This window comes from Macaca mulatta, chromosome 9 (assembly GCF_049350105.2).
Source record: "Macaca mulatta isolate MMU2019108-1 chromosome 9, T2T-MMU8v2.0, whole genome shotgun sequence".
In the NCBI taxonomy this organism is placed as follows: domain Eukaryota; kingdom Metazoa; phylum Chordata; class Mammalia; order Primates; family Cercopithecidae; genus Macaca; species Macaca mulatta.
Window position 1 is genome coordinate 60,387,065 of NC_133414.1, and position 13,085 is coordinate 60,400,149.

General features: G+C 43.4%; 1 protein-coding gene across 9 annotated transcripts in view; it reads right to left on the reverse strand.

Moving 5' to 3' along the window:
- The window catches only part of WDFY4 (WDFY family member 4), a 295,693-nt gene that overhangs the window by 209,942 nt on the left and 72,666 nt on the right, over positions 1–13,085 (reverse strand). For all 9 annotated transcript variants that reach the window (XM_077945551.1, XM_077945549.1, XM_077945550.1 and 6 more), the window contains one exon: positions 9,377–9,470. In XM_077945551.1, the coding sequence (XP_077801677.1) occupies positions 9,377–9,470 (94 nt within the window). The remainder of the gene's footprint in view (positions 1–9,376; positions 9,471–13,085) is intronic.

Here is a 13,085-nt window from a genome sequence, read left to right on the forward strand (position 1 = left end):
TTAATATGGTCCCCAAAGCCCAGTGAGGGCTGGGTCCTGGAGCAATGGGTCCCTCTAAAGAGGCATGGGTGTTGGGTTCAGCATTCCAAGATATGTGCATCTTCTGCACATGAACCATGTCATCCTCACACAGAAATAAAAACCACCAGAGAGGCCAAGTGCCTGCTGCCCCAGACACTCCAAAAAGCACTAGAGACTTTACTGAGCTACTCAAACTTGGATTAATCACTTGTTCCAATTTGGTCAAAATGTTCTTTTCTTGATGATTTTGAAGAGAGATGATAGACTTTAAGTGACTTCAGCTCTTTAAGTTATCAAAGACTGTAAATGACAGCAATAAATGGGGCCTACAGATGTGCTTTACTTGACAAGTTATTGCTTTTACCACTGCGTACTTAGAATTAGGTCTCTCTTTATATGAGCATGAACTTTCCATTTTGCCATGGTCCCTCAACCTGATATGCTGCTTCATGGTACCCATATGGCCTGGTAGGCTTGGGAGTTTATGATCGTGGTTTAGGTGTAAGAGATTCCAACCCCCAAGGAGCTAGCAGAATCCACGTGTAAAGGGCCTGGCTTCCTCAACATAATTAGGCAGATCTGTAACCAAGTGAGTGGGTGGGTGCCTGCTCCAAACTTGTTGTTTCTTTTCCAAATTACATGCAGATGATGGGCAATGCGTCCTGTAAACAGAAGTCCAGGATCTCACATCTACAGCATATTTCTCTCTTTCCCATTTTTCTTCCTATCCTCCACTTTTGTCCCCTCTGTACTGCAGCCATAGTGACAGTCTCAGCTTCTGCTAAACACCATGCCCTTTTCCACTAATGCCTGAAGTTGGGAATGTCCTTTCCAATCCCATCCCTTTGCTGAGCTCCTGCTTACTACTCAAGAGACAATTCATGTGTCCCGTCACCCAAGAAACTTTTTCTGACTTTTCCAGCCAGCACTGTGTCTATACTTCAATCATGATAAATTCCACACTATGGCTAGTTCTTTCTCTCTCTCTCTCTTCTTCTCTCCCACCCCCACAACACCGTGAGCTGCTGCTCGACCCATGACTCTTCACCTTGTTTTCCCTAGTGGCCATCTCTGCCTTACTAGGCTATTCTCTGCCTTAGAATAGCCGCCTAGTAAGCACAGGCTACTCTAAAACACAATAGGCACACCTAATCCAGAGGGCTGACAGAGAGTCAGAAATAGTGATGTGCCAATGAAGTGTTGAAGGATAATGAACAGAGAGCTAAGCAGGTGAGGAAAATGGGCTTTCAGGGAAAAGAAACAGCATATGTGAAGGCGGGGCAGGTGAGAGTAAGCACAGCCTTTCAAAGGGTTGGGGGGTCATTAGGCAGAGTTGCAACATTCAGGCCCTTGGGTGTCCTGCAAAGGGGCTCGCTGTGCTGCTGGCCATACCCTGCCCCACGCCAGCACATGGAGCAAGGCAAACACTGTGCACGGAGCCCTGAACTCCTCAGATTGCCAGTCCTGGAGGGCTGGGAAGCCTGGAGACCGAGTGCTGCCTTTCCTCCTGAGAACTGCCTGGAGATTCACCCACTTCTGCTGCAGCTGATCCGAGAAGCCCCCAAGTCTCTGAAGCAGCCTCCACCAGATGCTCCAGATGACAGGACTACCCTCCATTTTTTGGCCCCATTCCAAGCTCTGGTCCTAGGCCCAGCCTAACCCAAATCAGTATCCTGCCCACTCCAGGCCTTGGTACAACAGTCTCCAATGTGGTCCCCAGCATGGAAGTAAGGACCTGTTGCTTGTTGATCTAGAAGGTCCCCATCTGTAGAGAGCCTGCCTGCCCAGGACCTCCCAGCTTGGTCCTGACTTTCTGGGGGTCCTGGAAGTGGACATGTCTGTGCCCCAGCTCAGAGCCTGCCCACCCAGCTGGACGCTAAGCTCACCCACCCCCAGAAGGTGAAATTCATTATATCATGTCCTCACTTCACTTGGGACTATTACTGACCTTGCCCTGAAACTGCTAGGACTTACACTCTTCTGTCCTTCCCCACCCAGTGTAGACATGCATTCAGACATGGCACAGGCCTCATTGTCACTGCTGAATTTTGATCCCATGGATTCTGATCCCTCGCCCAAGCTGGTAGGGACTCTTCTCCTCCCCATTTTGACATCTGATGACTAACTCCCCTGCCTTAAGCCAGCCACATTCAGCTTCATGTAGATCACTGATAAAGTGCAGAACCAGCCAGAGAAAGTACCGAGTCTTCTGATTCATCGGCAGATACATTAACATACAGTTCAATATCAACTTCCTGTTACTCATTTACCAATAGTGTAATGTCAGTCGGAAATATATCTAAAATGTATTATCTTCTACTTAATAGTTTCAGAATTTTATACACCATGACCCAGAACACAGACTGTCAGAGCTAGAAGGGAAGGGAGCAGGCATGGGGAGCCAGCCTCTGATGCACACATACACAGGGCAGGAACTGTACTAAGGACTTTACAACTATATTCTCTTCCACTCTTCTCAATGGGAAAATATCATCACACCCATTTTGCAGATGAGAACACTAAGACTTAAAAGGGTTCCATCAATCTCCTCAGGCCACATAGCTAGTGGGTAGCAGCTCTGACATGCCAACACAAGCCTTACTCCAAGGCTCATGATTTTGATACTGCATCATGCACTGATTATAAAAAGCTGGAATTTAGTATCTCATATGGGTCATAAGTTGATGGCCTAGAGAAGTGTTTCATTTGGTGGGCTTCATTTGGGTGGGCTTCTGTTTCTGTTTCATGTCCCCTTAATTAAATGTAGACACCTTTAGACAGAGCAAGTGCTCTCCTTTGGCCACACTCTCCACCCCTGACTACTGCTTTCACCTGGTTTCACTTATGCATGTTCATTACCTCTCTGGACCCAAGATGTTGAGTCTGTGATCTCTGTGATCCAGGCCAAATCTGAGTAGTTGAAATTGAGATACAGAGAAACAAAGTAGCCTATGTATGTCATGGAAAAGGAACATTATCAAGGTCATCTGATAATTAGGCCAGGGCTGACTCCATCTGACTTTAACTTACACAATCATTCCACATCCATGGCAGCTTGCTTTTCATCCTTTCTTCTCTATGTGAGATTACATCTGTTTGCTTTTTTATTTTATTTTATTTTATTTTATTTTATTTTATTTTTGAGACAAGGTCTCACTCTGTCACCCAGGCTGGAGTTCAATGGCACGATCATGGCTCACTGCAGCATCAACCTCTTGGGCTCAAGCAATCCTCCTGTTTCACCCTCCCAAGTAGCTGGGATTACAGATCACACCACCATGACTGATAATTTTTTTTTAACTTTTTTGTAGAGATGGAGTTTGCTATGTTGTCTAGGCTGGTTTCAAACTCCTGGTTTCAAACAATCCTCCTGCCTTGGTCTCCCAAAGTGCTGAAATTACAGGCATGAGCCACCATACCTGGCCATATTTGCTCTATTTATAGAGAGTACTGTGAGAAGTCACCTAGATTTTGACCAGAATTTGAGATTTTCCACTGAGGAACAACAGAAATACTTTGCGTAAGGGGCTGAGGGGGAAAGAGCATAGGAAACAGACTTTGAATGTATTTGGAATGTCTAATGTGTTATAGTTTAACAAAGCAAGAGTCCTACTTTACCAATTTCCTTGTTGGTGGAAATGGCTCTTTTCAAATAGCCTGCCCTTATGCAATGCTATCCAGGGCTATTAATGTTGTCAATATTTTAGTTATTTGAAACTCATACAATTAGTTCAGTGTTTGAAATAAAGACTAATTCCAGAAAATGGCACCCTTTCTAAATTTAGGCATAAATGAGTTGATAGATACATGCAGCCCTGAACCCAATCTTCTCTGTGTCTTGCCAGGCTATTCTGGAGGCTTCCATGGCAGCAGTGTCTTCACCGTAGCCTTTAGATCTCTGGAATTCACCCAAAAATGACTCGAGATGCAGACTGAGGATGATAATACTCTCTAATGCCCTGGCCTGACTGTGCCATTGCCTTTCCATAACCTCCCACTTCCCTATGAGAAAGGCAACTTGTTGGGCGGCAGGAGGTCCAGTCCTCATGTCAGGCATGTACACTCACTATTGCAGCAATGTTGATTCTATCGCTTAATTCCTGCAAGTTTCAATTCTTTATCTGCAAAATGGGTCTACTGATATCCACCTTGCATGGTTATTATAATGATTAAATGATAAAATGCTTGTAAAGCTTTTAGCAACTCATGATAGTAGCTGCACCACTTAGCAAGTGCTTCCTTCCTGTGTCCCTGTGCGTGTTCTGCTCACCATGCTAAGCTCCACGCATTGCTTCATGTAATCCTCATAATAATATTTCAGAGAAGATGTCATTATCCCCACACTACACAAAGGAAGCTAAGAATCAAAGAAGTTAAATAATTTCCCCACGGCTCTGTGACTGCTTGGTGACCCAACTGAGACTTGACCAGAATCTACTGTTTTCAGAGCCTGAAGTCTGCCCTCTATAGTAAGTGTTCAGTAAACATAGTGATAATGACAATGATGACATTGACAGTGATGTCGATGAATGGCAATGCAATAAAGTTCAATTCTCTTAGCTCGGCATTCAACGTCCTCCACAATGTGACTTCAAGTGACCTTTCTAGCCCCACTGATCCATATGTTCCATTAATGTGTTCTATTTTAGCCTTTTCATCCATGTGTTCTATTCTAGCCCAGCTTAACTATTCACAGTCCCCAGATAGGCATCTTTGTGCTTCTTTCTGTGTCTGAGCTTCTCTTCCCTCCCTCTTCTACCTGATCTGGCATAAACATCCCTTTCCTTTAAAGCCTAGCTCTGGTGTTCCACCTCTCCGAGTCTTTCCCTCTCCTGTGTCCCAAGGCCCTGTGGGCAAACCTCTGTTATAGCCATCAGGATGTTGTTTTACTGTCTTCTACACTTCCCTGCCTCCCATCCTCAAACCCCGATTACAGGTCCTGTGACATTTGTCTCTGAATCCCCAGAGGCACATAGTAGATGTTCTGTAATTATTCACAAAAGCAAACATACCACATGGGCAGCTACACAGTCTGCTAAACTAGACCTGGCTTTCCACTCTCTGCATTGTGATTGTCTGGTGCACAGCAAACACCCTCAGTTAAGACCTGATTAGATGCCGTAGACCTCAAGGAAGTGGAATGGCATTTGGGACTGGAAAGTCCTTCCAGTACTGGTCAGAGTTCTAGCCCATGACCACATCTCTTATGACAGACCCTCATAGCTGCTAAGCCTGCTAGAAAGGGAAATTATCTTTATTCCCAATTAGTTAATTTTTTCTGGAGCCAACTCAGCTCCAAGAGAACTGAGCTGGACTCCGTTTTTGCATTGTGCATAGTAAAAATCTGGCCACCCAATTTCTAATATTGATGATGATGCCAGAAGCAGAAAAACAGCTGGAATATCTGTTTCCAAAAGCAGCTCATAGAGCTATCATTTTGGAGGGGAAAAGAACCTCCAGAACAAAAGAACCACAGAACAAATGTAACATAGCCACCACTGGAAATAAACTAAAAGAGAACACCCATAAGTTTAAGTCACGGCCTCCAAGATGACATGTGCACCTTGGAAAGCCATCAATTTCTCATCCATAGGGGAGAGAGAGCAAGCGAATAATGTAAAGGAGGTATGGGTGTAGGAAGTATTAGGAACCACCAAGCTGACCTAAAGGAATATGACAGGAATCACACTTTCCATCTTGCTGGTAACACTGCCATCTACTGAAACTCTCCGCTCCATTTCCTACACCAAAACCTGTGGAGGCCTGCAGTCCGTTTTGTTTCAGCATTTTCTTGTGTGGTCTCATTTCTCATTTGATTTACTATTCTATTTGTTGTTGTGAGGTTTCCCCCACTCCCTTTCAGAAATTAATTACTGTAATTATCCAACTTTAATAGCTGCTGATTTGGCATCTGCAGAAAATACTGGAGAAAATGCACTACATTTCATTTGCATATTTGAGAGACAGTGAGGGAGAATTAGGCTTTTCCTAAATTACTTATTGTGACCTGGATATACAAAACGTAACTCGTTCCAAATGGAATTCTCATTTGCATACTTCATTTGTCCAATTACCGTCATAGAATAAGCAAAGAGCAGAGGTTCTTCCCCATATGGTGATGTGATGACTCAGGGAGTTCATCTAAAACTGAGGCTTATCCACGGAGCTTCCAGGCCTGTAAGAGGCAGCAGGAAAGGCCACCATCCACTCTGTGTCACTTCATCAGATGTTGCTGCAGTGGATTTTTGCAGAATGCATCCATCAGCAACTCTCTGACTGCTAAGACCACCCAGGCCACTGGCTGGGTCTTTCCAATTGCAAGTACAATGCATTGTATGAAATATAGCTAAGGAAGCCAGATGCCCTCATGATAAGGCCGTTGTACCTGGAAAGCTGTGCCATGCCCAGAATGCATGACCCTGCATTCTGTGAGAACTGCAAAGATCGGGGACCCATTCATCCAACATATCTTAAGCTTGGGCCAGAGGTGTTTCAGATCTTCCCCTCACCATCACCACAATCTTAGGAAGTCAAACAACTTTCCTGAGCCCCAAGTACCTCCAGAATGGGGAGCATCTCATGGACTTCAAAAGGTTGCTGTGAAGATTGGGGAAATAGCATTCCTGGCACAGAGGTGATCCCTAATGTGTAAGAGTCTCCATGTTGTCCCAGGTAGGTCCTGGCTTAAATACCAAGCCAGAGAATGTAAAATCCCAGACTCTAGGTCATTCATGGGCTACAAGATGGGATTTAGGGGTCAAATGTTTTTGCCCATTTGTTAGATGAGTAAGGTAATGAGAGCAGCTGATCTTTAAAGACATTTCCCCACAGGCCTCTCTCGCCTGCACACACCTGTCACCCCTCACAGAAGAGGAAGCTTATGTCCCCTCCCCCTGAGTCTAAGCCGAGTCCCTGACTAACTTTGACCAATGCTGGCTTTTCCTGGGCCTAAGCCCTCAGCAGGCCTGGCAGCTTCTGGTTTTTTGCCTGTGGGCACCAGGAGCCACTGTGTGCCCTGTTGAAGAGTCTGCCTGGAGGGACACAGGCAGAGGCCAGATGGAGAGGGCTGTGTAGAGACTCCAGGATCCCACTGACCGCTTCAACCAAGGCCCCAGGTATGCCACTCAGCTAAGCCAGCTTAGAAGCCCCTTGCCAGGGAGCCAGCCTTGCTGAGGTGCCACAGCTGCAGAGATCATCCTGGGAGGTTCAACCCTACCGGCACCATATGGAGCAGACAGGCCATGCCTGCTGTGCCCTTCTGAATCCCTGACTCACAGAACCATGAGAAATGACATGGATATTGTTAACTGCCTATCCCAGTTTATATCAGCCTACCCCTTTCCCAACTCTCACTGTTATGTGTATCTGTGCCATTGGCTTCACAGCACTTTTCCATCACTCTCCAGCAGGGGAACAGGAGCAGGAACAAGAAGTCCATTCCCTAAGGAAGGGACGTGGAGACATGAAACCGAGTCAGGCCTTTTCTTAACTCCTGTGCTGAACACTACAGATTCCTTTCCTGGAAACAGTTGCTGTCTCAGAGCTTCTGCTCCAACACTCCACTTTTCTCACTGATCTTAGAGGACTTGCAATATTTTTATGAGGTCACTGTCATTTTTAGGCTGTGACTAATAATGTCAACTAGTAGCCATTTCTTCCCCAAACATGTTGCCTCCTTCAGAACTCCTGGACAAAGCAAGGCTGGACCCTTCATTGCTTCCTGAGAGTGCTAGGTCCTGCTATTCATCCTCCGGAAGCCACTTCTATGTATAGGGAAGACCAGGAGGCCTGCCCCAAGGTAAGGCCAGTTTAAATACCAGGTCCACAAATAGGCATCCTTGAGACTCATGTGCATTGTCTGAATTCACATTTCTCCATTGGTTAAAATACAGGCAATGATGCCCTCGACAAAACTGCAAGAGGAATAAATAAGCCAAGAAAAGGCCAAGAATCAGCCCGGGACAGAGTAGCTGCTCAAGCCAATGAATCCTCTTTCCTTGGCTGCTGATAAACATAACGTGGTGCATTTTCCAGGCCTTCCTCAATTCTGCCTGGCTCTTTCTTGGAACTTCTAAAATATTTATTCTTTATCTTGAGACTGCTGACTCCAACTTCATCTTGTTCTGTTACTCCACGCCCTCACCCATACCAGTTTTTCTCCCCATAATGGCGCTGTTAGTTCTGCCAGGACAGACACTTGAGAGTCGCCTTGGCTCTTTGTCTTCTCATTACCTGTAGCCTCCTCTTCTCGGAAGCCTGTGGTTCTGCCTCCGAACAGGTCTCTTAATTCCTTTCTTCACACCTTCCCACAGACACCACCCTAATCCAGCTATCACCACACATCACCTGGACTGCAGGCAGAGCCTCGTAACTCTTGCCCCTTGCCTCTTCCCCTCAACCCTCATTCCCTGTCCATTCTCCACCAAGCAGCCAATGCAATGTCTTTAATACAAAATCTGATCATGTCACCTTCCACTCACGTGAGAGAGGCTTCTTGTTATCATGTGCATTGTCAAGGCTCCCAGAAGCCTGCATGCCCCATCATCCCCATTATCGCCTGACCAGGGAGCCCTTGCTCCTGGCTCTCCCAATTTGCTCCTGCCCTAGCCACCAACAGCAGGCCCCTTCCCACCCAGCTCATACTAGCTACTCACCCTTCAGGGCTCTGCTTACATGTCACCATCTAGAGACGGCTTCCCTGACCTCCAATCCTTTATCTAAATTAGATTGAATGAGGTCTGTTCCTGCCTCCATTCTCATTCTTCTCCCTCAGCACCCTGTTTTTTCCCTGTAATATCACTTGTCACAATTCATAATTACATATTCATTTGTGAACTCATTTATTTAGTCTGTCTGCACTGTCACTACCTCCTTCTCCCCATCATAGAGGCAGGCTCTGCGGACAGTGTCTATGCTCATCTTGCTAGCTGTGCATGAACTGCACAGAGCACAGGGCCAGAATCTCAGCCAGCATCCAGGAGAGAGATGAACATGCCAGGAAGCAAAGGACTTCCCACCAATGCCAGGTGCTGAGCTTAGCACCTGGGACTTGCCTCATGATAGTTCAATTACTTTCAGTTGTTTTGTTGTTGTTGTTGTTTGGTTGTTGTTCTTAGAAGGTAGCTTTTTCAACAGAAGTGATCTGTTTTGGATGGCCTTGCAAGGGTGGGCACAACTCAGTCAAGTGTCCAGGACACCCTGGTACTTTCCCACTATAGGTGTTTCCCATGGGGAGCTCTGCTAACACAGGGCACTGAAGGCACAGACAAAAGGAAAAAAGCTGTCTTGGGTTAGAGGGCGTTTGAGAGATCAGTCATATGAAGATGACAAAACACGTATATTCAACACCAGGTACCTGTGGGTGATCTTCGTGGTACAACCGAGGCAGCAGCCTCACCATGATGCACACGACCCCGGGATGCATGATTGCAGCATCCCCCTCCTCCATCCTGCAGAGAGAGGGAGAGTCAGACATCAGACCCGGACCTGTCAGTTTTTTTCTCTTTTCACTGAGCTTCCTGGATCTTTCTTTCTGAGACAGACCATGGTACACACCCTGTCTACTACTTATTACCTAGATGATGTTGAACTACGTTGTCGAGCCTAATTTCCCCCACTGTAAATGGCATTGACAATACCACACTTTCCCCCTACAGTCATAGAACAACACATTTGTGCTCCAAGGCACAGTGCCTGATCCATAGTTGATGCTCAGCGAAGTTAGTTTCCTGGTTTTCTTCCCTTCTCTCTAGATATGTGGGAGATTGAGAAGCTCTGATTTCATATTGAACACACACACACACACACACACACACACACGGGCTTCTGGGTCCCTTCAAAGTGGTGTAAGCACACTAGGCTATGTCCCACCCCCTGAATACTGAATGTGACTAAAACACATAGAATTCATGGAGCAGCTCTTGGAGGACTCTAGGAAGTAAATGGTAGCAGAAAAGGTAACCAAATTCAAGCACCATGAAGTGGCAATAAGTTTCGTGGCCTTCCCTTCTGTATCATCCCCTGGTGTGAACTCACAGGTAGCCTTAAACTCGCAACTGTGCACAAGGTGTAGCATGATGGAAAGAGCTCCAACAGAAGTCCTCTGTTTCTGGTCTGAGGAGCAGGAAAGGAAGTTCTACAGGTCAATGTGCATGGAGGAAATCCCCTGGGATTTTCTTTGTTTGGTTTCCCCATTCTTTCTCAACCCTTCTTTCAGTCAATTCCCTCAGCAGCAGCAACAGCAGCAGCAGCCAGGCAGGCTCTAAAACTCTCAGTGAGGAGAAACTTTCTGTCCAACCAGAGGAACTATAGTCCCAAGAGTGTAGGTAAAATCCCCATAGCTGTTTTCCCCCATTCTCCCCTCACTATGTGGCCCCAGAGACAGATACTAGTGACACAGGGAAGAACAGAGAAATGAAAGCCCCAACTTTCTAGACAGAGCAGGAAGGGACCCCCTGAGAATGAGCAAGTATTAAGAAGACGATGAAGAAGAGGAAGCTGAGGAAAGTGTAACCACAAAGTTGTATATTAACCTCTGGGCTCAGTTCTGACTGTGCATGTGCATCTGTCCCTAACTAGGAGGTAAAACACCACACACAACCAGCTACTGCATGAGGCAAGTGAGGGCACATCAAATCTCCCTGCAAAGTCTTTGAAAACTGAACTGATACTGGAACCAGAGAGTCCAGGGAAGGTGGGCAGAAGCTTGCAACCTGAACCTAAGTGAGTTAGTTCTGTGCCTTAAATATATATATATATATATATATTCCTTAACATTCTCTATAAGATGACAACAAGGACCAGAGTTCATAAGATAAGATTCAAAATGTCCAGAATACAACCTGAAATTGCTCAACATAGAATGAACCAGGGAAGTTTCAACATCTCAAGTGGAAAAAGACAACCAACAGATGCCAAGGCTGAGATGTCACAGACGTTGGAACTATCAGACGAAACCCTTAAAGCAGTTATTAACCCAATTCCAAGAAGTAAGAGTGAACATTTTTCAAGTAAGTGAAAAATAGAAAGTTTCAGTAAAGAAATGGAAGCAATAAAAAAGAATCAAATAAAAGCAAAAACTGAAATTTGTTTAAACTTACTGACTGAGAATAACAGGAGAATGAGATGAGAGTCCATGAATATGAAGATGGAGCAACACAAGTTGCCTAATCTGAACAACAAAAACGAAAAAGATTACTAAAAATAAAGACAGACTCAAGGTCATGTGTAACAAAGGATCTAACATTTCTGTCGTTAGAATCCTCCAAGGAGAAGAGAAAGAGTATGGTATGAAAGAAAAAATGTTTGAGAAGTTTTTAGTGATTCTTTCTTCAAAGCTGGTGAAATACATAACCTTAAAGATTCCAGAAGCTTAGCAAAACCCAAATAAAATAAACAAAAAAATTATGTCCAGACACAACATAATCAAACTGCTGGACACAAAAGAAAATTTTAAAAATCTTGAAAGCAGCCAGAGAAAAACAACACATTACATTTAGGGGAATGACAATTCGAATGACTGTGGATTTTCTCATAAGAAAGCATAAGTCAGGGAAACATTTTTAAAGTGCTACAAAAATACACACAGAATTCCATATCCACATGCTTCCAGAATGAAGGCAAAGTAAATGCATTCCCAGAGGAAGGAAGACAGATTCTTGCCATCAGACTTGTTCTAAGAATAATACTTTAAAAATTTCTTCAGATGGTAAGAAAATAATAACAAAATAATGAAAGGAAACTTCAGGGATGAAGAAAGAGCAACAGAAATGGTAAATATTTGGATAAATATAATACACTATTATCGTTCTTCTCTTAAGTTCTTAAATGTAAGTATGATGCTTGAAAGTGACATTGTATTAGATGTAATACATAAGACAACCACAACAAAAATAGGGAAGGATAGAGGGAACTGCATAGAGGTAAGCTTTCCATAATCCATTTGAAGTAGTAAAATGTTAATTCTAAGTAGACTGTTAAAAGTTAAGTAAGTATACTGCAGTCCCTATTGAAAGCACAAAAAAAAAAAAACCTAGACAAAAAAGGAGAGTCAAAAAATTCAGTAGATAAATTCAAATTGAATACTAAAATATATTCAAATTGTCCACAAAAAGGCAAGCAAAGAGAAGTGGAGGAACAAAAAAAAAAAGAGTAAAAGAATAGAAAACAAATAATAAAATCCTGAACCTAAATTCAAGCACATCAATAATTCAAACACATTAAAAATTGATAGACACATATTGTCAGAATGGAAAGAAATAAAAACAAAGCTATATGCCATCATTAAATATTGTGATATAGATAGGTTAAAAGTAACAGGATAGAAAAGTGTATACCATGCTAACAGTAATCAAAAGAAAGCTGGTGTGACTCTATTCATATCAGGGAAAACAGACTTTAGAGCAAGGAAATGACTTGGAATAAACAGATTATATGATATGATGATTAAAAGAGACATAATGATTCAAAATGTGTTTGCACTTTACAACAGAGCATCACAGTTCATAAAGAAAATCTCATAGATCTGAAAGGACAAATGGCCAAATCCACAATTATAGTTAGAGAGCTCAACACTCTTCTCTCAGTAATTAATAAAGCAGACAGAAAATCGTGAAATGTATAGAACTGAACAGCACCATCAACCAACTGGTGTAATTGGCATTTATAACAGATTCCTCCCAACAACTACAGAATATATATTCTTCTCAAGTATTTCCCAAAGAACATTTGTCAAAATAGGCTATACAACAAACTTGGATCATGAAACAAACTTTAAAACATTTCAAACATATAAAGTCATACAAAGTATGTTCTCTGGCCATACAGAATTAATTTAAAGAAAATAATAGAAAGATAACTTTAAATTCGCCAAGTACTTGGGAATTAAAATAACTTATGGGTCGAAGAGAAAGTTTCAAGAAAAATTTTTAAAAATTTCTTAAATTTAAAAGAATACATAGAAAAATGTGTAGAATGCTGCCATAGCAGTGCTTAGAGGGACAATTATAGGATTAAATGCTTACATTACAAAAGAAAAAAGGTCTCATATCAACAATCTAAGCTTC